A 27280-nucleotide genomic window follows, 5' to 3' on the forward strand; every position below is an offset into this window, starting at 1 on the left:
CTTGAATTTCAGTACAGTGGAAAGTTTAAAGATAGTCTTTTATTCTTTTAATTTACTCTGATTATTTTTGAATTTTCTTACCAGGAATAGCATCTGGCTAGGCATTTTTTTTTTCTTCTTTGCTATTCCCTTTATGGCTTGGATATAAGAGATGCGCAAATATTTTACCATGAGAAAACATCATTGTGAGCATTTTAAATTAGGTCTGCAAATAAATAATTTTTGCAGTCGTCTGAGTTTTTGTCATAAGCCTCATCCTGTAAGCCTTGCTGATGTTACCTATTATGGACAGCCTACCAGAGCTAGGAATTTTGCCTAACAGTATCAGCAACCCACCTCTCTTCCAAAACTTTACCTTCCCCACTGCTAACACTGGAACTGCAGTTAGAAAAACCTAAACGGAAACCTCACTTGTAATAAACCTAATCTGTTTCTCCTTTTCCCATAGCTATGCTATAGAATGTCTTCTTGAGTCAGAGGCAGAAGTATGAAACCAGTACCATTGCTTGGTCCTATAACAAAGTTCCTATGAAAGAGAGTGTCTGGGTCCTAAGCCTTCTACTTTCTATTCTTTGGTGTGGTCAGTACCCTGGATTTAGAAATATGTGTTCTGTTTCATGAGTTCTGACAGTATGTTTTGTCTTTTTTTTTTTTCTGAATATGCTACTAAACAGAAGGGTCATGTCTCCCACCCACAAATTAACCCAAGGCTAAAGGGCCTAAGTGACCGTTTTGGCAGGAGTTTGGACACCTTTGAACATGGTGGTGGCCACTCTTACAACCACAAACAGATTGAGGTATGAATGCTTCCATTGGTGCTTGATTGGGTGGGGGACTGGATTGTTCAGTCATATTCTAGGCATTTTTCTTTTTTTAAGTGGCAAACACTCAACCTAAACACTGAAACGTGACCTTTCCCTTTTTCTTATTCCTGAGGAGGATCATTTTTGCTCCTTTTCTTTCAAAGAAAAAGGCAAGGCCCAGACCAATGCCCCTAATGACCTAGGTTGTTTACTGCTATATATTTAGGCAAATTCTTTACAAGTGCCTTCAAAACCATTGCCCTTTCCCTTACTTTTTTGTTCCTTTTAAGTATAGTGTAGTATAGAGTTTAAAAATACTTAAACATTTAAAAAATCTCATCTGACCATATAACATGCTGCAAAGTTGATAAAATATAATTCTGCTTGTATAGACAAAACAACAGAGGCTCAGAGAGACCAAGGCTGCACAATATTCCCGGAGTTAGAGTTAGTACCTAGGATTCCTGACTCTGTCTAATTCAGGTTTCCAAATTTTGTTTTCTCTGGCTGAGGTAGGGCTGGGTGTCTGGGCCTGACTGGTTGCTTTTTGCCCCATTGACTTCTGTTGTGTCCCTTTCATATTTAACTTCCAATAAAGCTCTTGGTTGTTTTTGTGGGATATTCTTACCACCTGGAGAAGATGGTTTTTATGGCTATTTTGAAAACCAAACCCTTTTCTGCCATAGGTATCTACTCCTTCTTTATAATTTCATGCTGGATTTCTCTCTTATATCACTGGAGTTCCTCTCCAGGATTATCAGCTACTGAAGGGTTGCCAGTTATCTGTTTGAATCACACACACACACACACACACACACACACACACACATACATGCAAACACATACACACGTGCACATACACACATGCATACACACACACATACACACACACACAAATTGAGACAGGCTACTCAGACTGAAACACACTATAACTTACTAGGTTAGATCTAATACTAAATTTTATATTCTAACCTAGGATGGGAAACTCAACTCAAAAAAAAGAAAAGAAAAGAAAAAAATTACATCTAGCAAAGTGACATATAAATGCAAGTCCTATTGGCTCTGGCAGTCTATATGTATCAAATACTATATAATAAATAGAGTATCCCTTTGGCATTATCTTCTCTGCTGCTTATGAAACTGTATTTTTGAAAAATAATAGAGAAGGCTCACTCCTAAGAAGAAAAAAGAGGACAAGATCAAAAGCCACCTTGGAAGTAGCCTGAGGAAGAGTTCCCAAGTTTGTGGCCTGCCTTCCTCTTTCCCTTTCACTTTGATATAAGAAGTATACGGGGGGGTTCCCACCCAGACATGACCAGGCATATACTGTCAAACTATCTGCTATCTTATATACAGTAAGAAGGGATTTCTTCTGTAAGGCTTTCTTTTGGCTATAGAGAAGGGGCTGTATTTCTGGACATTCTGAAGATCTACCAGGCCTGGGATTGCTAAAATGGAGAGATAACTGCATATTAGGGACAAGACTTTCTGTGTGATGACAGTTAACAAGCTTACCCACTCAGGACAGATAGTTTGTTAAATGTTTAAGTGCTTGGATGAATGTGAAAGCAGGTGGTCCTGGCTCAAATTCAAGACTTCCTCCCTTTGACTTTTATTTTCGCTTGAGGTGTTGAGATCTAGCCCAGCAGCCTTTTTCTGGTAGCAGTTTGCTACCCAATCACTTCTTTTGCTAATTTTTCACTTAGATTGACTTCTCTCCCTGACACCATCACCGACCCCCAGTGCTGTCAAATCTGGCTTCTGTTGGGTTTCTGGAAATTATGATGTCATGTATATGAGTGCCAGATCTATGTAGTTCTGTAGCAACGCTGATCTAGAAGCACAACCTCTGCCATATGCCTGTCACTTTCATTAGGATAAATAGAGCCCCTTCGTGCAGGACCTCCTCAGACTTTGCCAACTTTGCCCATTTGAAAGTTTTCTGGATCTTTTTTATTATTCTCACTCTGTTTCTTTGCTTTCGTTTTTTGCACCTTCCCCCTTGCCCCCCCTGCATGTCAGGAAACTCCTGCTCTGTTTGCTTATATGGTACACTGGTGAGAAAAGGCTGACCTTGTTTAAAAGGCAAGTTTCCCAAATTTGTCTGGTATGAGTATCTCATGTTTATTGGGACACCCACAAAAAGCACAGTAGACACACATATCTAAGCTACTCCAGACATTTGACATTTTAAATATTAAGCAAAAGTAGAGAGAATATTTAACAGTATCTGCTTTATTGATTTCGAAGTCTGCTTTCTTTTCTAATTCTCCCTTCCTTTGACAAGCAAAAATGTTACAACCCTGTTACCAATCACGGTTATGATAGACTGTTGATACTAAGGAAACATTACAATTATGTTAACTGATTTTATTTCTAAACAGAGATTCTTAGGAAGAAAAGCCCATAACATATACATGCCACCATCACCCTACCTCACCACTTTCGTATACATCTGGCTGCATTGCTCAGAACTGGTCCTCTCTACCTGATGTCACAGCTAATTTGTTCTTCGAAGGTTGTCACTTTTAACATTAATGAGCCTGGATAAATTTTAACAGCATTTATAGTTCTAGACGGAAAGCCTGAAATTTTCTTATCAAGTATAAAAAAGGTATTTAAAGTGGAAAGACCCTCCTTACATTAGCATATTACAGTTTTCTTTCTTTCTTTAAAATAAGGAAGATACAGGAAAGACTTTTTTTTTCCTTTCTTTTCTTTTCTTTTCTTTTTCTTTTTCTTTTCCTTTTTCTTTTTCTTTCTTTCTTTCTTTCTTTTTTTGGTCCTCTGTGCTGATCTAAGGCATGGTTTTCTCTGCCTCAGGGGCACAATATTAGGAGAGAGAAGGCCGAAGAATGCTATTTTTAGTTGAACAGTTCAGCAGATGGAGGCATGAATACTCATATATCTGAAGGTTGAGGGGCTTGAACCATTAATTTTGATAATGTATTTAACCCTGGGAACAATCAGAAACTGTAACTCTAAGGTTACAGTGCTTTTGACCTTTAGAGAACAGAGGGCACTTGCTACAGTAAACAATATATTATATTGCTACTTATTCCAATTCTCTACCCGTATAAATTTCAGGACCAGTTGCCATTTGCTTTCCTCAGCTATGTTAGCATTGGTTCTTCAAGTACATCAAAAAGAATGTTAAGGGAGGGGGACCAGTATAATGAGGCAGTCATGTAAATATGGCCTTTAAATAGCTAAGATGTTAAATTGTTTCTGAAGAAATATTATCTCAGAATCTAAGCTCTGAGTTACTTCTTTTTTTTCCTTAATGAAAAAGTGGTTTTAATGTATCAATTAATTATATGTGGTTACTTTCAATATGATAGATCCTTAAAAGTAATTTTATTTTGTTTTGTTTTTAATTGGGAGTAATGTTGCTTCATAGATGTAGCTTATGTTAAATACAATCCCTACCATATCGTGCAAAGTGATACACCTGTCTTGTGCCTTCTTATTAAATGATGCATGCTTCTCTTTAGCAAATACAGCAGTTAAATATCACACAGCTTAAGAATTTCTAATTAAAATATCTCCACATGTCAGCATATTGGTAATGTATTATTTTAATCCATTTATTTTGTTTATGAAACAGTGACATATGTTTAGATTGTGAAATATATGAGCCTTAAAAATCACTTTATTGAAGAAAATTAATTCCTACAATACTGTCTCAGTAATGTGTTCACTCACCCAGTCAGTCACTGGCGGCCCTGCCAGTCTTAATGTTGGGTAGACGCACTTACCAGTTTTATCTGCATAATGGTCTTGGAAAGAAGCAATCACAGTTCTTTTTCTTAGTGCCAAATGATGGAGTTTTTCTTTCCTTTCTTTTTTTTTCTTTCTCATTAATTCACACCTGTCCCCCCAAAACACTTTTTGTGGCTTTTTTTTTTAATACAATGAAGGATGGGACTGAGTATATGTATAGGGTATTCTGAAAGACCAATCAAAATTAAAAACAAGCTAGTTACCTTTTCAAAGTTAGACATAGTAATTTGTTTGTCAGCAGGGATATGTTTGGGTCAGCCCTGAGATAAAGTGACTGTCAGCAGTTATTCCTACAAGACAAGTAATTTCACTCAATGTATTACTGACAGATTGCTCACTTCTGTGAATCACCAGTGAAAACAAACTTAATATTGTTACAGGCAGAGTTTCTGTCTTCATTAGCCTCAGAGAATGATTTTTATCGAGCATTCAAAGCCTACCAAGCTTTAGTTGGAACATATTTTAACAGACAAATTCTTATAATGATAGTATGGGTAGTAGCCTAAAATGAAAGGAATTAAATATGAAAATTTGAAAAATATCAATATAAGTACATCTTCACTTTTATTTGATGAGCATTATGTGTACTTTCGGGGAGATTTGAGGAAAGGAGTATAATTAGAGCCTTAAAACACTAGGAAAACCTATAAATCGTAAGTTACTCTTAAATGAAACTATTAAAGTCTTGCCAAGTTTGCAAAGATGGAGGAGAACAATTGAAGTTTTTGCAGAAGTAAATGCAAACACATATTTTATTTAAATGATATTGTCAATTTTCATGCTATAAATGGAACGTGAAGAAGTACCCATCAACCTTGAGAATGCTCTAATTCTATTTCAGTTCCAGCCTGAATCTTTATGATACTGTATTCAGATGCTCTTCTCTGGCTCATACCCTATTTTCTTTGCAGTTGTAAACATGCCTCAGTGCTTTAGAGAAACAAGAGGGTGAGTTAGTTTTTCTGGGTAAGCTTGGGAGGTTGTGACTTCTAATAGTTGAATAAAGAGTTGATTAGAGTGACCTATTACTAGCTACCCAGTGGAGAAAAAGGAATGCACTGATTCAAAGCTTGTTTTGAGGATGCCAACCATGGAGTTGTGCTTTGAGGGGAAATGCTTGCTTTTCTCTTAATCAGCCTGCCCTCACCCCCTTTGACTTAAGAGTGTGATGGAACTCGGGAATACCATTACAACTGGGAGTAGGTGAGCTGTGGACTAATGGAATGAACTCCACTTTGGAATCAGAATCTTGAAAGAGTTTCCACTGTTACTTGCTATGTTGTCCTATACTGTTCTCTAATTGCTTTTTTTTTTTTGTAAAAGGGGGATAATAATCATTTTTCAGGTTTGTTGTGAATAGTAAGTGGGATAAGGTGTCATGTATTAGATTTCCAAAAAAAAAAAAAAAAAAAAAATCAGCAAAATAGGAAAACACTTTCCAACATTCCAATAAGCAATTTTATTCCACCTTTGCTGCCTGAAGTACTTCTGAGGGGCAGCTCCAATCTACTAGAATGTAAGTCACTGCATTCAGGGATTTGGTCTCTTTTGTTTACTGTTGAATCCCCAATGTTGCCTGGCATAGCATTTGGTGAAATGAATGAATTAATGAATATCATCTTTGGTTGCTATCTGGGACCCAAGTTGCTCTGAAAACATTTTTCTTGGATATGTTCAGTCAGGTGCCCTGTTTTTAGTGAGGCCCTATTTCACATAAACAGATTTTTATTTTTAGGTATGCTCTTCAAAAACACCAGGTATCAAGTGAATCTTGACGGGGGTTAAAGAAATATAGGCAGGTCAAAGAAGGGTGCAGGGTGTCTGGGTGGCTCATTTGGTTAAGCGTCTGACTCTTGATTTCGCTCAGGTCATGATCTCATGGTTCTGAGATCCAGCCCCACGTTGGGCTCTGTGCTGACAGCGTGGAGCCTGCTTGGGATTCTCTCTATCCTTCTCTCTCTGCTCCTCCTCCCTCTTTCTCAAAAATAAAAAAGCTTTAAAAAAAGAAGGTGCAAAATATGAAGACATTTCCTAGTGTTTTGAAGTTGAACTTATATTCAGTGAAACAGAGTAAGTTTATACCTACCCACACATTGAAACATTGGGCAAACTGGATTTTCTTTTAGAAATGTGATTTTCAGTAGGTTTTAAGGTGATGCCTGAAAGTTGAGAAAGTATGGCTCTTCTCACATCCAAGCCCTGTTAATCACTGTGTTTAAGTTATGTGATTGATGGGATGCTCAGGTGTGCTCACAGAGATGGTTTACCAGGAGCCCAGAACCTTGGAATTAGAAAATTAGTGCAGTTCTCTATCTCTCTTAATGTAAGATTTCTACCAACATGCATTTAGCTCCAGCCTCACTAATTAATCTACTCAACAGGGAGCTCCCAGTGTGTGAATACTTGTATTTAAATAGACGGCTTGTAAGATGCAATGGTTTCTAAAATAGTGACAGGTATTTTTATTCCTCTTTTTACTTTTTACCAAACTGGAGTTTCAAAGTATTGTTTGGTTGGTATCATGTATTATGTATCTGTATGTGTGTATGTTATAAGGGGCTACCTGGGAAATCAGAAAGATGGTGTGATTCAGGATACATTGGGAGGTTTGAAAGCAAAACATTCTAGTGTTTTCAGAAATGCTTCACTCCAGTTTCCAATCATAGAATAAGTCAGGATATGCAACATTTAGGAAATTTAAATCAGAAAAAGATGTGGTGAAATATTTTAACATGTCAGGTAACAGAACAGACTGAGCAGGACAAAATTGTTTTTAAAAATCACCTTATTGAGGTATGATTGGCATACAAAAAGCTGCACATATTTATTACATACAATTGGATGAGTTTGGAGATAAGTACACATCCATGAAACCATATCACAAACTATGCCATAAACATATTCATCACCCACTATTATTATTATTATTATTATTATCATTATTATTACCTTGTGTGATAGGAACATATGACATAAGATCTACCATCATAGTAAGTTTTTAAGTATACAGTACAGAATTCTGAACCATATGCTCTATGCTATATAGTAGATCTCTAACTGACACTTTGTGCTCTTTGACTAATACCTCCCATTCCCTCTTCCCCCACTCCTTTCAACCCCATTCTATTCTCTATCTCTGTGAGTCAGACTATTTTAGATTCCTCATGTAAGTCATATTACACAGTATTTGTCGTTCTGTGTCTGGTGTATTTAATTTAGCATAATGTCCTACAAGTTCATCCACACCATCACAAATGGCAGGATTTCCTCCTTTCTTAAGGCTAAATAATATTCCATTTTATGTATATACCACATTTTCTCTATCTAGTCATCCACCAATGGGCATTTAGGTTGCTTCCATACCTTGGCTATTGTGAATAATGCTTCAGTGAACATGGGAATGAAGATACCTCTTCGAGATTTTGATTTCAAGTGTTACATTTCAGTCTTTAATCCATTTCAAGTTAATTCTTATGTATAGTTTAAGATAGAGATCCAATTTAATTATTTTGCATGTGGATATTCAGTTTTCCCAATACCATTTATTGAAAAACTATATGTTTTGAAATTAGGAAGCATGATAGTTCCAACTTCATTCTTGTTGAAGATTGTTGTGGCTATTCAGGGTCTTTTGTGGTTACATATGAATTTTAGGGTTTTTTTTTTTTCTGTTTTTGTAAAAAATGCCGTTAGGATTTTGATAGGGATTGCATTGAATCTGTAGATTGCTTTGGGTAGTGTGGGTATTTTAACAATATTAATTCTTCCAACCCAAAAATATTTTAATGATATTTTAATTAAAAGAGATTGAGAAGCTACAGTTGGATGGATTCCCCTAACAGACATGCCCCAGTGGACGGACAAAACTGACCACTAGAGCTGGCACATAGTTAATACTAGTCTGCCAATTTTCCTTTATCTTTTATTTGTAGAAAAGTTCATATGCTACAGATATGTATATTTGTGCAAATCCATCTAAACTGTAAGTTCACGGAAGTTTATAACAATTTAAGCTGTCTACACTGATTTGAAACAATCGTGCTTTATTTTGACTGTTCTAGATTATTAGGATTAGGATATTAACTGGATTCTCTTACCTACCTACACACAAACTTCCAAGCCTAAATGGCACTAATAGTGGATTCTTTCCTAAATATAAATAAACCCAAAAATCTACTGTTACTCTACTGGTTGCTGTGTAGATTAAAAAAATCATTGTATATTCAATTTTTCATTGTTCCCTTATAATTGATGACATCAGTAGGGTCATCTTGAGTCAGACTGAGAGGAATTAATTTAGCTTTTTTTTTTTTTTTTTAGTTTTATAAATACCAATATCTTTATATTTATAATTATTAAATGTGGGGTTGGCCAAGTATTTGCATTTCCTTTTTATACACTAAAAAATGGAGGCAAAATAGAGCCAAATAAATTTCCCAAGACCTCCTTCCTTTTGGTCATTTGGTAAACTTAGGACTTAAATCAGAATTCTTTAATTCCAGGAAACTGCACTGAGTTCATTCCTCATTGCATATTTCTCTTATATCACCAGCTATGATACATGTAACCAAACTTTGATGTCGTAATATATAAATTAATCTAGACTATGATCCTTGGGTACCTTATCAGTAATGTCCCTAATGCTATTGACCTTGAGCAGTATGAACTAAAACAAAAATAAATAAATGATTGATATGCATAAAAATGTTATTGCTTAAAATGTGTACATGTGTTGACTATCTCAAATTCTACAAAATGCAAACATACAGTATTCATTCAAAGCCCATTTGAAATAGAGTTGTTTTTAATCTAGAATATCCATTTTGGGGATATTTATCAAATTCTCATTCTAATTCATTTACTCATTTAAATTAAAGTAAGAATGAAGTATTACAGCTTTTCTCTTTTAATTCTTACTACTCAAAATGACACTATTGCTTTGATTATGACTGTTTCAATGTGTTATTGTATCAAAATCTAAGGGGAGCTTATGAATGATCATGCTCAGGAAATTTGGAAAAGTTTGTATGAAAATTCAAACATAACAAATTTAATCATTCAACTATTCAACAAATAATTACTCAGTGCCTATTACATGCCAAGTATTATTCTAGACCAGTGACCCTCAGTGGGAGGCAATGTTGCCCCCTAGGGTTCAGTTGACAATGTCTGGACACAATATTATTTGTTATGACTTGGGGATGAGGGTGGAGATACTACTGGCATCTAGTGGGTAAAGCCTTTAGGGATGCTGCTGAATATCCTACAGTGGAGGGGAAAGCCCCCCACCCCAACCAACAAAAATTATCTGGTCTAAAATATCACTAGTGCTGAGTTTGAGAAAACCTGTTTTAGATATTGAGGAAATAGCAGTGAATAAAACAAAGTCCTTGCTCTCACGGAGTTTACATTCTAGTGGGGAAAGAGAAAATGCAGAAAGAAATGTATGATAAAGAGTTAGGATTGCAAATCTTACTTGTCTTAATGGAAATACCCTTCTTATGTGTCTACCTATACATCTGAACCTGGATGGGCAGATTTTTAAAAACAGACTTACTCGATTGTTTATCCTCAGCTTCGCTTTGGTCTTCAAGACTAAGAATTTTATTCCAGCAGTCACTTCTGGCTAGAACACTCACAATTCTCCTCAAGCTCATCTTTTCAATTGTATTAAGCACACCATATACTCTGACTTTCAGTAAAGGAATATTATTTCTGATTATAATAGTATATAAATAAGTCTGTCTTTCAGAGTGAAGTAAGTATGAAATTTGGTGAGGACCTGGGAATGTTTGTTAGTTTTTATGGATGCTATTTATGGAGATCCCATAGGATGAGTGGACTCATTCTTGGCAGGAAACCTGTATTTGATGTGTGAATTGGATGTTAACAAAGGAAACCTGAATTTCTTTCTAAAAACAAAACAAAACAGATATAAGAATAGTATGGATATTATTTATATGTATATAGATACACACATACAAACACACATATAATACATATTGTATTTTTTATAGTTTAATTGTATGTTATATACTATATTATTATATATTATATAATTATTAATTATATATTTAGGTTTTATAATAAGTGTGCTTTAATATTATCCCCATAGTTTAGAAGAAGAAAGTGAAGTTTCGATGGATCAAGTAACTTGAACCAGATTACTCATCTATTAAACAAAATAGGACCATAATAGATGGTTTAAGTGTGTTTTGACCAGGATTCTTTGCTTTAAACTCTGCTGACCGATATGTAGGAAGCACAGTCATTTAGATGCTTTCTTGCATAACTTATTCCCCTCTTACAATATTCAAGTGAATTAAATGTAATTTAATTAAATTAAAAAGGGGAAAATTTCAAAGTCAACATGACATTCTCAGAATCCCAGAGAGTTCCTGTAGTTTCCAAATTTCCAGTTAGGTGGCCAGAAGAAACTTCAAACCTAACAGAATTTAACAAGGATAAGAAGACCTATCATGAAATCTGAGTTACCTTATTTTGTAGTTTTCTTTTGAGGAAAATGCTTAGAATGTTTTTCCTGAATGCCATAGCTCTATTCTTCTGAGAGTTTCTGGGGCTGTCTTATAATTTCAAAGTTTTGATGAGTCTCCAGGAGTAGCTGGGGAGTGTGTCCTTGCCCATCCCTAGCCTGTGCTGCCCTCTGAGCATGTTCAGCAGGTTGCATGCCAGCAGAGGAAGCAGATGTTTGACCATACTGGAATGGAGCGCCTGCTGCATCAGGAGCTGGGGATTCCTCTTGACATCTGGCCATGGCTGGGTCGGGATGCCTGCCTCAGGCCAGGAGGCTGCTGGGGCTGTGGGGCAGAGAGCACAGAGTCTTTGCTGCTCTTTAAGCGATTAGTGCACTGAAGCAGCAATAATGTTGAATTATCGCTTGGCTGCTTTCTTCTCAGCAATCTTGGGACAATAGGAGAGTCAGGAAGGAGCCTTTACAGTAAAGTCATGTTCAGAGAGACAAGACTAATTACAGAGTATTAAAGAGCTTTATTTTAAGTGATTTAGTTTACAAATAGCTCTGGACAGTGTATGGAACTGTAAACCCAATAGCTTAAAAAGACTTCTAATTGAAAATAGCTGGTATAGAACCATTATTTCAGCAATTTTCCAGTTTTAGAGTCTGGTCAAGTTGTGCTACAGAAGATACAGCATCTGCTAAAAAGAGAAAATACACTAATACTTGCAGCTATTGGGGGAAATTTTTCTAACTTGAGGGGAAGGAAGACTTTTAGGTACTGAAATATGTGCTGGCTTTTACAGTTTTACTTTATCACATTGAAAACTGGTCTCCATTTGCTACCCAGAGCCGAAACCATCTGTTACACCAATTTCCTTTATGATATGTGTTATTTAAACACAATGGGTATAGAAACAGGTAGTTTAAAATATACTTTGTGATGAACAGTTGACATATTATGTAGCTTTTCCTCTTATAGTTTTTCATTAGTGAGACCTCTGTGCTCAAGGAAGCCTTCTTATAAACAGATTATGGCCATTTGTGTTCACAGTAGTATATTGGAGAAGAACACAGCATTGCTCTCACTTAACCTCTCGTATTCTAAGGGGGTTATATTTAATTAACACTGGTGAGAGGCTGACCTGAGAGGCTGTGGAAAGTGATTGAGCTGCATTTTCCAAGCTCTGCTCTCATCAGCTGGGAGAGAAATTAAAAAAAAAATTAGAAGGTACTATTTTCTGAAATTCCCTCTAACTAAGCTGTATTTCAACGGGCCATTTAATGCTCAAATGGACAAAGGTATTACTTCAGTCATTGAATTGTATCGAACTCCTTCTCAGAGGCCCAGTTTAAAAACTCTCAAGGAAAAGTGGTTTAGCATTGCATTCTCAGTGGAGTATCACTTGGTCTGCTTAAAAAGAAAAAAAGCAAATAAATTAAAAAAAAAAAAAAAAGGCAGGAGAAATACTCACTGTCAGTAAATGGATTGAAGCACGTGCTCCAAGTAGTCCTCACTATACTGGGATTGCCGTCCAGAGTTTAGGAGTTCCTTAGCCCCCTTACAAAAAAACACCCCTCTCTGCAGTGTGGCTGTTTACCTGCTCAGAACATTTTCTTCGCCTCCAAGCAAGTGTTTGCTCCAGCGCCCAAGGGGCAGTCTCTGAATAATGCACAGTTAAATCATTGGCTTAGATGTAACACAACCAAGAGAGAGCGAGAAGCTTTGTTGAGATAGTGGAGGCCTGGATATGACTAATTTGGGTGGAAGACCTTCTCTTCCCCGTCCATTTATCAGTCCTGTTGGTAAAGAGGCATTTCTTAATCATTTTAATAAAGAGGCATTTCTTAGTCGCAGAGCAAAATAGTCATACATAATTAATCTATGTCCAACCATACCATTCCTGACTTTAGATCCACCTCTGCCACATCTCCTGATTATAAAACACTATTACCAAACACAGATATACTTTACTATGAAACAGGAAGATGACTGTATCATTAGGTGATGATTTGCCACCATGTATTGGAACAACCTTTCAGCAGCTAGATGCTCTTTGACATGTTTTCTGTCAGAAAGTAGTGCTTCTTGGTTCCTCAAGACCCCTTCAGTTAACAGAGCTCTGTGACCAGAAAAAAAAAAAAAAAAAAAAAAAAAGAGCTATGAGACCTTGAGATAACTTCCCCTGCACCTCAGTCTCCTCATCAGTGAAATGGAGATAATGATACCTCCCATATTATAAGGATTAAATGAAGTAACATAATCCAGCCACCTAGCACAATATCTGCTACACAGTAAGTACTCAATAAACATCATTTCTCTCCATACCCTTATACTTGTATCTCTCATCCATTCATTCATTCATAAAAAAAATATTTTAACAAGCATATCCTACATGCTTTAGGTACTCTCTTAGGCAAGCAAGCTAAGCAAGTTATTGACCTCTTAAGGTAATAGCCTAGAGAGGAAATCAGCTAAATGAGCAACACTTGAAAGTGATAAAGAAAAGATAACATGCGGGTAATCATGTGGTATATATGTATAGAAATATATTCACTTACTGGTTGACCAAGCTGGTTGTGTACAGGCTTTTTGAAATCTTTCTGTCCTAATACCTATGCTTAATGACTGCTCCTGAGTTCAAAAAGCATAAGGCCCCATGCAGTGCTCTTTAGAAAGAAGTGGTGGCCAGGCAGCAAAAAAGATACTTTAGACTGGACTTGCCACTAACCAAGAAAAAATGGCACCATATTGAAAGAAAAGCCTTCACACATAGACAATGAGACCGTAAGATTGCACAGATTTCCAGAGCCAGAAAGACCCCCAGAGGTCTTGAGGGTCAAATCCTTACTCTACCACCAGTTCCATGAGCATGGCCAAATTAATCTTTCTATGCCCAGATTCCATTAGATGGGATTAGGAGTAATACATACCCCAAAGGGCAGTTGTAAAGAATAACAAAGAAAATCCGTATCCAAAGTTCTTTATACACTGTCAAGTATTATGTGAATCTTTTGGTTTTATATTTGAAGAGACTCAGGTCCAGAAAGATGGATTAACTTGACCGAAGCCACATACTTTGTTAGTGGCCTGGGTTAGGATATGCGGAATTGTGAAGCGACAGTGTGAAGAACTAAATTTGATTGCTTCTTTTAAATAAATTCATAAGAAACGAATTGATCAAAATTGAAGCGTGGCCAAGAGGACAATATAGCCCAATATAACTTCCACCTATTCTAGGTGCAAGTGGGTGGGGTGAGTTTTTGTAGAGATATATTTTTTGCAATTGAATGTACCAACCTAATGAAGATTATCCTTTAAAAAAATATTAAGGTATATTAAAGTATAAGACCCTGTAATAGTGATGGTAGCAGTGACAAGGCCAGAATATAAACTTGTATTAACATGAAAAAATTAAATAATTAATCTGCTCCTACATTAATTCCCCATATGTTGATGAAGTGCCTATTTGTGTAGTAAGCATGATTTGCTACTTGCAAGATACTAAGATCAAGCCTTGATCCGTGCCTTCAGAAGGCCCACAATCTAGTAGACAATGTGATAATTGTTAACATAGATGTATATCCAGAATGAAAACACTATGGGAGGAAGAAGTGTTAAGCTCTGCCTGGGGAAATATTGGCAATCTTCATGGATGGGATGGTGTTAAAATTGAATCTTGAAAAGAGAGTGGAAGTTCACTAGGTTTATGGGGCAAGGATACAGAGCAGCAGAGATAACAGAGAAGAGAAAGAGCACCCCAGACAAAGAGCAAGGATGCCTGTAGGCGTAGAAGCAATAGACAGAGTGGCACCTTCAGGAAACGACAGCCTGGCACAGGCCAGGTGTACAAGAGCAATAGTTGGTAAGATTGGAAAGGTAAGCAAGGGGTCAGATCACAAAGTGCCTTTTACGCCACACTTGGGCATTTGCAATGCATGTGGCAGACATGATTTTATTCACACCATAAATGGTAAAGTGGTATAAGGTATAGCGTACAACTTTATGATGTGATATTCCTCTATTAATTTGATCTCTAGTTTACATTTCCCATTACACTAGATTTAATAGTTAGGGAACTATATTTGCTAAGATTCATAGTCCCTTTAGTGCAATGGTACCCTGTGGCATGTGAAACTGTGCAAATAGTGTAATGATACATGCAGAATAAACAAAACTGTTTAAGATTGAAGCAAAGCCAAGGTCCAACCATTTCCTGGGGATTTGGGGAAATCTTGTAATCTGAAGTTTGTACTAAACCCAGTCATATTTATCACATTGCTTCTCAGTGAATGGATCTTGATACTATATTTCAACCAAATGATGAAGCAAGGAGCAAAAATCTATAAAGAAAAGCTATGGTTCTTCTAATTGTGCAATTATGCCCCTTTCTGGAATAATAAAATGTTCCTTGGCGGAGGTCAGGATCTCTGCCACTGACTTATTTAACAGATCCTCTTAACATCTGTCCTGCAGACTGTGCACTTTATTAGCAGACAAGAGACCCAACAGACTTTGCCTGCTGTGTCCCTTTTTCACATTCACACAGCTGTGGATTAACTCAGACTTTCCAGAAGAGGACCAACCAGAAGGGATAGTAACGTTATTGGCTGATTCTAAAAAGATGGGAAAAAAAGAGCAGAAACAAATGTTGCCCTAGTACAATTCAGTGTTTTTTAGGGTGACAATTACCAGTCTGTTTTAAAAAGGAATAAAAGCTATTTCACTAAAAAAGGAAAGTCTATTCATATCTGTGTGGGAACCTAATCAGCCTCTTGTTTCCAATGACGATGCCTCCACAGTCGCACCAGGTCTGCGACAAGAATGCTCCTTTTGTATGCCGATAATGTGGAAACGATAAAATTTCCTTTAAGAGACATATGTGTTTACATCATGAGATGTGTTATTTGACAAAATGCTTTGTTCTCCTCATATTTTCCATGCAGAGTTTCATGCTGGGTTGTTTGGCTGGAAATCTTTGATTAACTAGAATTAGTTGCTGAAATAAAATAGACACTTTTGTTTTATGAGTCCTCTTGCTGAGCTGTAAATTATAGTAAAATATATAAGGAGTGACAGAGAGAAGTGCTGATCTGAACCTCTGACCCACAACAGGCACAAAAACATAAGATTATTCCTTCAAAGAGCTGCATAGAGACATAAATATTTCACGGTCCACTCGGAATCCTGCCCTCTTAACAAACTAAAGCTGCGATTTTACATCATGTAATGAGAGTTTTCCAGAGGTGTCATGGTAGGCTTACGCAGAATATTGAGATTCTAAAAAATCCTCCTATGTTAGGACCCTTAATGCTTAAAATTTTTCTCTGGCCAGCAACAGACCATAAAAAAAGAACAAAACAAAGTTCCTGTTCCCTAAACAAATAGCCAAGGGTGGTTTTCCTTTTACTAGAAGAGCGGCGTATTTTATAACTCTTAAGGCTTCTCAGAGCCAGGTTGGCCTTTTAGTGTGAACATCACAGTTCTGTGAAGCAGTCTTGGGGTACCAGCCTGAAGGAATGGGCTGTGAAGGGGGACCATTAATAAAAGCAGAACAGAAACTGTTAACCTAAACACTGTGTGTGTTCTAGAGCTTGGCTTAGGATTATTGTTATTTATTTATTTATTTATTTTTGGTTAAATAACTTTATAGGATCACTTATAAGTTTTAATTAGCATAGGATCTCTTGCCAGAGCTTTGATGTAAGCAAAGCCTGCCTCACTGTTCTCAGTCAAAACTAACTGTGATGGGTGTGTTAACTCACCTTACCGTGGTTATCATTTCATAATATATGCATAGGTCATATTGTCGCGTTGTTCACCTAAACCTTACAGAATCTGGGGGCACCTGGGTGGTTCAGTTGGTCAATACTCTGTCTTCGGCTCAGTTCATGATCTCACGGCTCATGGGTTTGAGCCCCGCGTCGGGCTCTGTGCTGACAGCTCAGAGCCTGGAGCCCACTTCTGATTCTGTGTCTCTGTCTCTCTCTGCCCCTCTCCCACTCACGCTCTGTCTGTCTGTCTGTCTGTCTCTCTCTTAAAAAAATAAACATTAAAATAAACCTTATGCAATCTTATTTGCCAATATCTCAATGAAACTGGGGGGAAAACCCTAATTGTTCCCAGTGATGGTGTTTCAGTAGTAGTTTGTAAATGCTTCCATGTTGCCTTTTATCATATTGTGTCTCTCTCCCTTTCTCCTTTCTGTCCTTGCTGTGAGCTCCTGAGAGGCTGCATATCTTCTTCATCTTTGTATCCCTAATATTTTTTGCTAAATTGAATAAAAATGCCAGATGTTTTTTTTTTCAGAGTAAAATTTTTAGAGTGACATCTCTTAAAGAGAATATACTGATAAGAATAAGAACCTACAAGTCTCAAGTCTTTATAGTGTGCCCTTCTTATGAGTATGTTACATGCATTAACTCATTTACTCCATACAACAGTCTTTTGGAGTAAGTACTATTATTTTTCCCATTTTAAAGATGTGGAAATTTAAGATCCAGAGAGATTAAATAACTCTCCTTAGATTAGTTCTGACAAAAGAATGTGCACTCTTAATCACTATGCTGTCCTGCTTCTCATAGCAACATATAAACCTTATTTTTCTAAGTGTCTTCTTTAGTCCTTTATATTAACCATTCCTTGCTTTATCTGCTATAAGGAATTTTAAAGGTGGATTATTGATATATGTATCAGTATCGTATCTAGTGACAATAAAGTGTGTTATATAGTTATTACACAGTCTTTGAATGATTTTTACCATGGCTGCTATGGATAAGGTATCATTCCTTTCTGCTAATTAGGGAGTAAGCCATGGGTATTACTGTAGGATACAGATGGCATATTTACATACTGCAAAATATGCTGAAGTTCTCCAATTGGCAATATTAATAATTCGCAGTTCAAAAAATGACAGTTAGTGGAGGTGGCTCGGAAACAGGGTAAAACATTTATTTGAATTTAAAAAATATAGAAGAAAATAAAAAGGGAAAATAAGAAGAGGATGTTTTGTATTATTTCTTGTCAAGTTTACTTGATCACTTCAAAGTGAATTCAAAATGCATCCTTATCTCCCTCAACATTTATTACAAATGTTCATTTTAGGTTAATATTATTAATGAATATTATGTTATTAATATGAAATTTCTGTGTAAAAAATCTATGCATTTCATCATAGGTATGAATTTTGTTCATTCGCATGATTCTTATGCTCAGTCTTCCATAGTCTCTTGAGAAATTAAAAACCAAGTTCAGTTTATAAAAACACTAAAAACATTTTCTTATAACAGATATGTTTATTTCCAACCAGCCACATTTGTTCTGTCCATCAATTAAAGTGAAGAAAAATGACATTTAGAAAATACTATACTTTTCTTTCATGCAATTTTATTTTCCCAAATATATATTTTTAACAATTTGAACAAAAACTTATTTTTTTCATTGCATACTTACTCATATTTATCTTCATTCTGTTGTTTTGGGGGCCTCAGTACGGGTGGAAATCGAAGGGTGTAAAAGCTGAGCAGTTGTAGAATATTTTTCAAGCAACAGCATCTGGTTTCTTGGCAGTCATCATGGGCCAAGGCAAGGCAGTCCTGGCATATCTCCAGATTTTTCTGTGGGTATTGTTGAGGGATTTCCAGGTCTGCCATGTTGTTGTGATGTTGTTTCCTAGAAACCCGGAAACTCAGAATGGAGTCCGGAGTCAGTCTGGTAGTATTTAAGGTCTACATGATCTGGCCTCCTTGATACCTTTTTGACATCTGACCCATCACCCTTTTCCAAGCTCACTTTGCTCCAGCCACACTGGCATGCTTGCTGTTCTTCACACACGCCAAACACGAGCATCTCTGTGCCTCAGGACATTCACCTCTCCTTTGCCTCTGCCCTGGATGCTCTCCCTGGGTTATCACACGCCTTACTCCCTCACTTCTTTCAGGTCTCTACTCAAATGACCCTTCTTTTAGTTTTCCTGACCTACTCTATATTAAACTCCCCCTCCCTTACATTCATATACCTGGTCACTTTATATCCCATGGCACATATCAGCATCAAAGTTACACATCTGCGTGCTAATTCATCATCTTCCCCCCGCCCCCCTTACCCGAAGTCACTGCTCACTCCTGTTTTCCCAAATAGTACCTGGTCATTAGTAGCCAGCCAATAAATACTTTTTGCATGAATCCAAACCAAAATTCACCTTTTGGTTACAAAGAAACAATGCTTTTAAATATTAGGGACCTAACATCTACTCATTTACTGAAAGTACTTTATTCAATTCAGCTTGTACTCAAATATATACATACACCCCCTGAAACTTCCCTGTGACTTTGAGGCTATGGGAAATAACACTTCGGTTTCAAATCCAATTTCTGGACACCTCGATGAGTTTTTATTTCCTATTGGTAGAGTCAAGATGCACTTGTTTAAGGTTTCCCTGATGAGCCACGGTTTTGTGACTAGAGAGTTAAAGGAGCGTTACGAATGCAAGCTGTACCACTTGGAGCACCTTCAGAGAACTGGGTCTCTTCAGCATTGCCTGCCCAGCTCTTGGAAACAGAAGGAAAACAGTCAGGTTCGTTCCCATAATGTCGATTTGCAACTGCCCTCATTATCACCTCTTCGAATATCTTGCTTCAAAAACCAAAGTACTAATTGTTTCAATGACCGAACTTTATTTCTGTAAATAAAACATTATGTATTTACATATTTTATTTGGCACCCTGAAAGATACTTGGAAAGGCAAGGAGAGATTGAATTTTCTTCTTAAAATTATTGGGGGTTGCTTTGTTTATGCTTACTTATTTCCACTATGCAACTGTGTTCTATAAAGAAAAGCTCTTCTGAATGCATTCCAATATAATTGGTGTCATCCAAGAATGAATTCTGTTTTTTTGTGTTCTTTTGATCTTGTTTTGTTTTGTTGTGTTTTGTTTTTGTAGCAGATGACTGACTGGGTGCTCAACCTGATGCATTCAGGATTTTTTTAAAAAATGTCTCCTCATGTAAGGCTAGGACCATTGACCTGAGCCTCTCCCCTTTTCTTTTTTCTTTTCTTTTACAGCTTCTCCTCTCTTCCACTTCCAGCATATTCTTCCCATTCCTCCCACCCCAGTAGCACAATGAGTTATGTCAGAGGAGCTACTCAGTGCTTGGGAAAATAGGCAAGAGGATCTTCAGCCAGGAAAACTCTTTTTTCAATTCATTTTTCTTTACTTGACATTCTTGTGCCGGCTGCAGGGGATAATGAAATGAATTAAACAGGTCCTGGCTTTCCAATGCCTTACAGTCAATGCTTGTTCTATTTTTTCTTTGGTTGTTGTGGAAAGGCAAATAGCTGAAATCTCAAAGGGGATGAAATAGGTCCACTCTCACCTGAGACAGCTTTTTGGCTCTTTATGTATATTTGCATAAACTTTACTTTAAAAAATCTGAAAACACCTTAACATGATGATAATTACCTAAGCTAATTACTGTCGTTGCATTTTAAAATCTGCACATTTAAAAACAAATATTAAAATAAAATTCTACCACATCAATTATTTTTTGGGTGCCCAATGATTATTTTTCAAATATATATAGGATACATTTCTCTTTCAATTCTGGGGGAATGGTGGGAAAACAACCCTTTTATGAAGTCCAGATCAGAAGCTCTGACAAAATGTACATATTCTATTTGCACTCAGTTCCCTAAGAGAACAGAAACAAGAAGAAAAGAGTCTGTGTGAACACTGGATGGGAGAAATAGTAAATTTGGGTTCTAGATTTCCTTCTATCTATTGCTTGTCAGTTGGTATTCTTATGCAATCACCTTCCTTCTCTAGGCTTGAGTTTTCCTCATCTGTAAAGCAAAGGGATTGGATTAAACGATGTTTACAATTCTTCCTTCTGCTAACATTGTGTTATCTGGTGTTTCTTTATAAGAAAATCAATGCATGACTTGATGAACCCACATGTTATAAGTTCAAGAAGATGGAAACAAAGAAAGAGACTTCCATCTCTGGGGATCCTTTTGGAGAGACTGTGAGGAAAGGTATAATAAGAAAAAGGTGTGGGCAGAAATGATAACAATTCCAAAAAGATAGAGCCAAGAAGAGAAATAAAGGAGTTTTAGTGATCATTGTTGACACAGCATATATTAAATATCAGGCATGATGTTAGGTGCTGAGGACACCTTAAAGAAGACTCAGTCCTTCCCTTAAGGAGCTTGGAATTTGCTGGGAGATAGAGACATTAAAAAAAAAAAATTTCCGTCAAGTACACAGGAATAGATGATGAGATATGGGGGGAGCACAAGGGAGACAGGGTTCAGATAAGGCCTTAAGGAGAAAGTGACTTTTAACCAAGACTCAAAACATGAGTAGAAGTATGACAGACAAGAGGGGTTAACAGAAAAGGAAAGAATATGGCAGGAGAAGTGAGAAGGTTGAGTTGGAAATTAACCCAATACGTGAGGAGTGGGTGTGGTAGCTCTTCCCTTATTCCTTCTCATCTCCTATCCCTACAGCCAATTTTCTTTGGTGTCAAGTATTAGGGGTATAGCTAAACAAGTGCCTTCTATGCTGAAAAACAAGGACTTCAGTTCTTTCCTTCCATAAAACCACAGCCATATTTCCTGGATCGTTTTGTTGACATTGGAGGTTTATGAGAAGTAAAAGTATTTGTGATCTCTTTCAAATTATTTTTAAGCTTTCTCCGTTCCCCCCGCCCTCAGTCTGTAATGACTTGTTACTGACATATTTTCTTCCCTGTGCTGAACAAGCACTAAATCATGCTGCTTAATTACCCCTGTCTCCGTTCTACCTTCTCACAGCCTCACAGCTGAACTTGTCCAGCTTTATAGCATGCCTTGCTCGGTAGGCAGGGGAATGGTCATCAGCATTGTTTTGAGACGGTAACAAAACCCAGGATGTCCCTGGAGAACTGAGCCAGGCTTGGGGCCTAGTGTTAGGCAGCATCATTCAAGTAAATGGCATTTCCTTAAAGATGCTCCCCTACCAACCCTGCTTGTCTCACGACTCCATCATCTTCTATTGCCCTCTCCAACCCCCGAGTAGTGTGTTGTATACAAGAACAGGATCTGAGTTATCCAGGGCCAGGGATCTGGGGTTCCCAGATATTATGTGGAACCACAGCAGGTGGGGTAAATATAAGGGTAGGGTTTGAAATTTCAGTAGTGCCTATTGAATCTGTTTTTATAGAGGAGCATTTTCCCTTCGCTTCCTTTCTTCGTTATCCACCAATAGGCTAGTTATATTTGAGGGGAAAAATTTTTTTTTTCTTTCTCTCTGGGCCAGATTCCGACAGGCCACTTTAAAATGCCCTTTCTAATTGAAATGACAAAACACAGGAGAATTTACTCCAAAGAGAATCTGGTGTGTGAAGTTGTGCCTGCTTTTTTACTGTTGGTTTCCATATACTGGAGCATACTGGTGCCAATTTAAAGCCCCTGTCAATTTCCATTTGTATCAAGTTCCCCTATTTCTACCTATATTCTGCATAGTTCTTTTTACTTTATCAGTCTCTTCAATATGTGTCACTAGGGTATTTCAAGTGTCTTCTATTATGGCTCCAAGATCAGTTGGAGAAGGGAGCTGTTTAGATAAAAATTGCGCCCCTTGCTCCTTCAAGGTGGCTGGCTGGTGGTACCATTAACCCTTTCTGTATGTGAGGGCTGTGAAGTGCCATTTTAGAAAAAGTCACTGCAAGACATCTGGAAATATAGTTTGCTATTTGAGAACTCAGAACAGCAGCAACATCAGAATCTCTCTTCTCCTTGGACAATGATTCTTGTCTGGTGGCTAGGAACAGGAAATGGGTTTCATTATAATTCACTGTAGAGCTTATGTAAAGCACATGGACTTTAAAGTAAGACTGACTCTATAAAATAGATAATAATTCCCATTTTCTATAATTATTTAGAAAACTAAATAAAATAATAAATGTTAAATACCTAACACAGAACCTGACTGAGTTAGCGTACAATATATGCTTGTTGAATTCACACATGAATGAATGAGGGTGATGACTGAATGGCAGGATGAGTGGTTATGTGGTTATGTGAAAATCATGCGATTATGAGAATATAAGCCTTGCACTTTTTTTTCGATGGGGTTCTCCATAGGAGAGCTTACATGATTTTATCCCAGAAAGCAGGTATATACATGATACATATGTATACATATATACACACATTTATGTATGTATAATGTATATACCTATAAATGTATATTTCATATTATGTTAAGTATTAGATACACTGACACCACTCATAATTTGACATGAATTTGGCTGTACGGGGCAAAACGTGCCTGTCTTTCCAAGTACAATAGTGTTATAAGATGACTCTGACAAAATACATTTTTTAGGTCCTGGCCATAGACTGGTGTATCTACTTGAAGACACTCAAGAATTTCAGGGGCACCTGAGTGGCTCAGTCAGTTAAGCGTCCAACTTTGGCTCAGGTCATGATCTCACGTTTCATGGGTTCGAGCCCCACGCCGGGCTCTGTGCTGACAGCTCAGAGCCTGGAGCCTGCCTCGGATTCTGTGTCTCCCTCATTCTTTCTGCCCCTACCCCATTCACACTCTGTCTGTCTCTCTGTCTGTCTGTCTCTCTCAAAAATAAGCAAACACACACACACACACACACACACACACACATACACACAAAAGAATTTCACCATAAGGCTGAGTTTGGTAGGACCTACTGTTTTGTGTTGAATGTAAGTAGCCCTAGTTATTAAAGTGTCACTAGGATACAAATGCAAGATAGGTTTTTTTTGAAGGCTAGTCTCAGGACACAGAAGTCTAGAAATAGTATTAGAGGTATGGATTTATGACATCTTCATAGGACTTCCTTAGTCCAATGTATTTAAAAGATTCGTCAATAAGTTGGTGGTAAAGCATAGAAAAGATTCTTTGTGTCTTGGCTTTAATTCATTGCTTTTTCTAGATACTTCTTGTTGGGGGAATAAAGTCTAAAATGATTCATGTGGCCTTTAAGACTCTACCCCTGTCTAGCCTCTTGTCATGCCACTGTACCCACACTTAACCGTCCTTTCATGTTGGCCCTTTTTTAGTATCTTGAAAACGTTACTTTCTTTTCTACCCCAGGGCCATAATAATCAATGTTTCTTTTTTCTGGAATGTTCTTTATGACCTTTCCTCCTGGTTAATTCTTACTTAAAGTGTTATTTCCTTGGAGAAGCGATTTTGATTCTCCAGACTATGTTAAATGCCTTTGTTAGATGGTCTTTTGACATTCTGTATTTTTCTTTCTCAGCACTTAACCTGAACATAATTCACAGTTACTGTCTAAGCATTTATTTAATATCAGGTTTTCTTTCTAGCTCCATTAAGGCAGTAACTGTTTCCGAGTTGCTTGCTGTTGTACCTCCAGTGTTTAGCATAGTGTTTAGTTAATAGTAAGCATTTGATAAAGATTTGTTGTTGAACAAATTCATCAATGCTGGAAATGTACTCGTGATGTACAGAGGTTGGTTCATCATATAGCCATTTCTACTTTAAATGGTAATGTTGGAATGAGAGCCAAAGTGTTCTTCTATTATCTAGTTATATCATCTTGAGCGTGGTACTTCTCTTCTCTAGTCCTTCTCTCATCAGAAGAATGAGGAGGTAAGACTAGACTAAATGATCTGTTAAGGCCCTTTCAGTTCTAGATGTGAAGTATGTCAGTTTTCAGCTTACCAAAATCTTAATAATGACTACTTTATTAAAACTGAACTAATACTAAAGGTGGAATATTTCTGCCATAAAATAGTGAAAGCATTTCTTAAAGTGCTCCAATAAAATCTGAGTGATTTTATAATTTTGAAAAATATTTAGCTAGGCTCATTTTTACATATATGCACTGCATGACTTTTATATATCTTGGATAAAGAAACAACTCAATATCCCAAACAATCACCGAACATTTTTCAAAATTAAAATGGAAAAAAAGTCTATATTTACAGAAATAGTCTTCACCAAAGTTTAAATGTTTATGGGACTCTGGCTAAGTCTGTTATAAGCTTTACTACATTGTTGGTTTTTTAAACCTCAACTGTGTTTGGAAATGAATATTCATTATTATCGTCATTGTGTCTGTGAACTATGATCTCAGAATCCTACGTGGAGTGACATTTTTGTAAACTCTTGCGTAATCATTAATCAGAGCTTAACCCTTTTCTTTCCCAAACCATTAGTCTGCAAAGGACTTTTCTAACTAAGGCTATTTACTTGGATAACTAATATTTTATGTTCTTTCAAAAAGGATGTGGTATCATTTAGAGAAACTTTAAATTTATAAGTAAACTAAGAAGAAAAATCAATACCACCCCTCAGTTGCTGCTCAAGCAGTAGAATTTGTGTTAGAAAAGTTTAAGACAGGTGACTAAAGCTAGCAGTTATTAAAAAAGCTTTCTAGTCAACATTTCAACAAATGACTTCAAAAGAATCATTTCTTTTGAAACAATGTAATTTAATTTGGGCTGGGCTTATTTTCTTTTATTTATTTATTTATTTATTTATTTATTTATTTATTTATTTAATTTATTTTTGAAACACAACACCATAACATTATTCATTATGTATGATAAATATAACCATGTACTACTTCTTTTGCCTCATTTTTAGAAAATATCTCTCCTTCTTAACATATAGTATGTTAAGTCAAAAGTATTGATTGGCTATCTCTTATTTGCAAGGTACTATTCTCTCTGCTTGCCCTCAGAAATAATTAGGTTGATCATGACTTCAATAAGCTTACAGTCTATCAAGCATGAGACATATATACACAACTAAGCACAGGTTTAAAAACAGTGGTAAGTGCCACCAAAAAAGGTGCACATCAGGTGTTAAGGATCTATATCTTACATCTTCTCCAAAACTATATGCCTATCCCAAGACTTTGAAACCTCCACAGCTCCTAAAACAGAGCCTTGCATATAGAACATACTCAATTAGTGTTAGCTCAGAAGATGAGCTATCTTTGAAATCATTTGGCAAGCCTATACCTATTCAATGAACGACATTCTTTTTACCCAGGTCAGATCTGCAATCTTCAGTCTGAAAAGCATGGTACTTATATCTAAAATTATGCATTTTGTCAGACAGAGTGTGAAAATTTTTATTTTCGTGAGTGCCTTCTATCTTTACATCATATTCTATTTTCTGGTTTTTTTATTTCGAAGCTTATTCTACTAAATCTTTTCTGATCTCCTACTGACCAGTTTACTCAGCTCTATAAATTTTGTGGTGTGTGGAGATGCCCCTTCTTGCTTCTAATGTATCAGTGATGGCAGCTCACCAGGAACTCTGAGGAACCCCAAGTCTGAGGAATCTCAGTGTTTCTGGGGTCATTCCTCTCGTAGGTACAAACCAGTAGAGAGAGATATAAAATAAATGATTATCAAAGCTTTAGAGGAAGCAATTAACATTATTTCTAAAAAGCGACTATCTTGTTCAAGCTGAAGGATTTCTGAATTTAGTCAGCTTTTAAAAAAATAGATTTGTTCCCAGGGATTTTTTTTTTTCTGTGTTTTTTTTTTTTCACTAGTTGAAGCTCCCTGGAGGACTCAAGATCGTCTGATCTTGTGAATTATTGAGGTAAAATGAAGGCATAAATGATGCTTAAGGACTCCTGCCTCTCAAAGATTTCATGACTCTTTAATACTCAGTCGTAGGGCACATTAGTCATGATACCAGATACCATGTAGCCAACACTATCTCAGCTCTCAACCATCTTCACTCCATTCAATACCAAACTTTTCTTCAGTGGCTTTATCCAAGAAGCAAATTTTCAGAAGCTTCACTTGCCCCTCTTTTGAAGACACTTGGCTGAATTTCAAAGGAAAAGGATACCACAGAGTAAAAAGGAAATAGAAGAGGCAGCCTTTTCTCCCCCTAAGTTCTAGCAGTTTGACTTACTCTTACTTGTGAATTTTTCTTGCCACTGAGTCATTGCACATACAGAATTATGAAACTTTAATTTCTTTAGAGGCTTGTTATATTAGAAAAATTGTTCCAAAGAAAGCAACAATCATGACATAAGCACATCTGGCTCTTGCAAATTATTCTTTATTAAGCTTTCATTTAATTACATGTGCTGAAAGGTCTGTTTTTGATTACTGTAATTTTTTTTATTTGTCCATCTGAATGATAGTAATGCTGGAAATTACATACAAACCACCTGTTTTTTTTTTCCCCCTTACTAATA

The 27280-nt window shown here is 36.7% G+C and overlaps 1 protein-coding gene across 17 annotated transcripts in view; it reads left to right on the forward strand.

The window, feature by feature from the left end:
- Window positions 1–27280, forward strand: part of SOX6 (SRY-box transcription factor 6) — a 693831-nt gene that overhangs the window by 575737 nt on the left and 90814 nt on the right. For 12 of the 17 annotated variants that reach the window (XM_078433264.2, XM_078433262.2, XM_060606110.3 and 9 more), the window contains one exon: window positions 675–797. The exons of the other annotated variants lie outside the window; for them this stretch is intronic. In XM_078433264.2, coding sequence (XP_078289390.1) covers window positions 675–797 — 123 coding nt within the window. The remainder of the gene's footprint in view (window positions 1–674; window positions 798–27280) is intronic. 17 annotated transcript variants of the gene reach the window in all.

This window comes from Panthera onca, chromosome D1, assembly GCF_046562875.1.
Source record: "Panthera onca isolate mPanOnc1 chromosome D1, mPanOnc1 haplotype 2, whole genome shotgun sequence".
Taxonomy (NCBI): Eukaryota; Metazoa; Chordata; class Mammalia; order Carnivora; family Felidae; genus Panthera; species Panthera onca.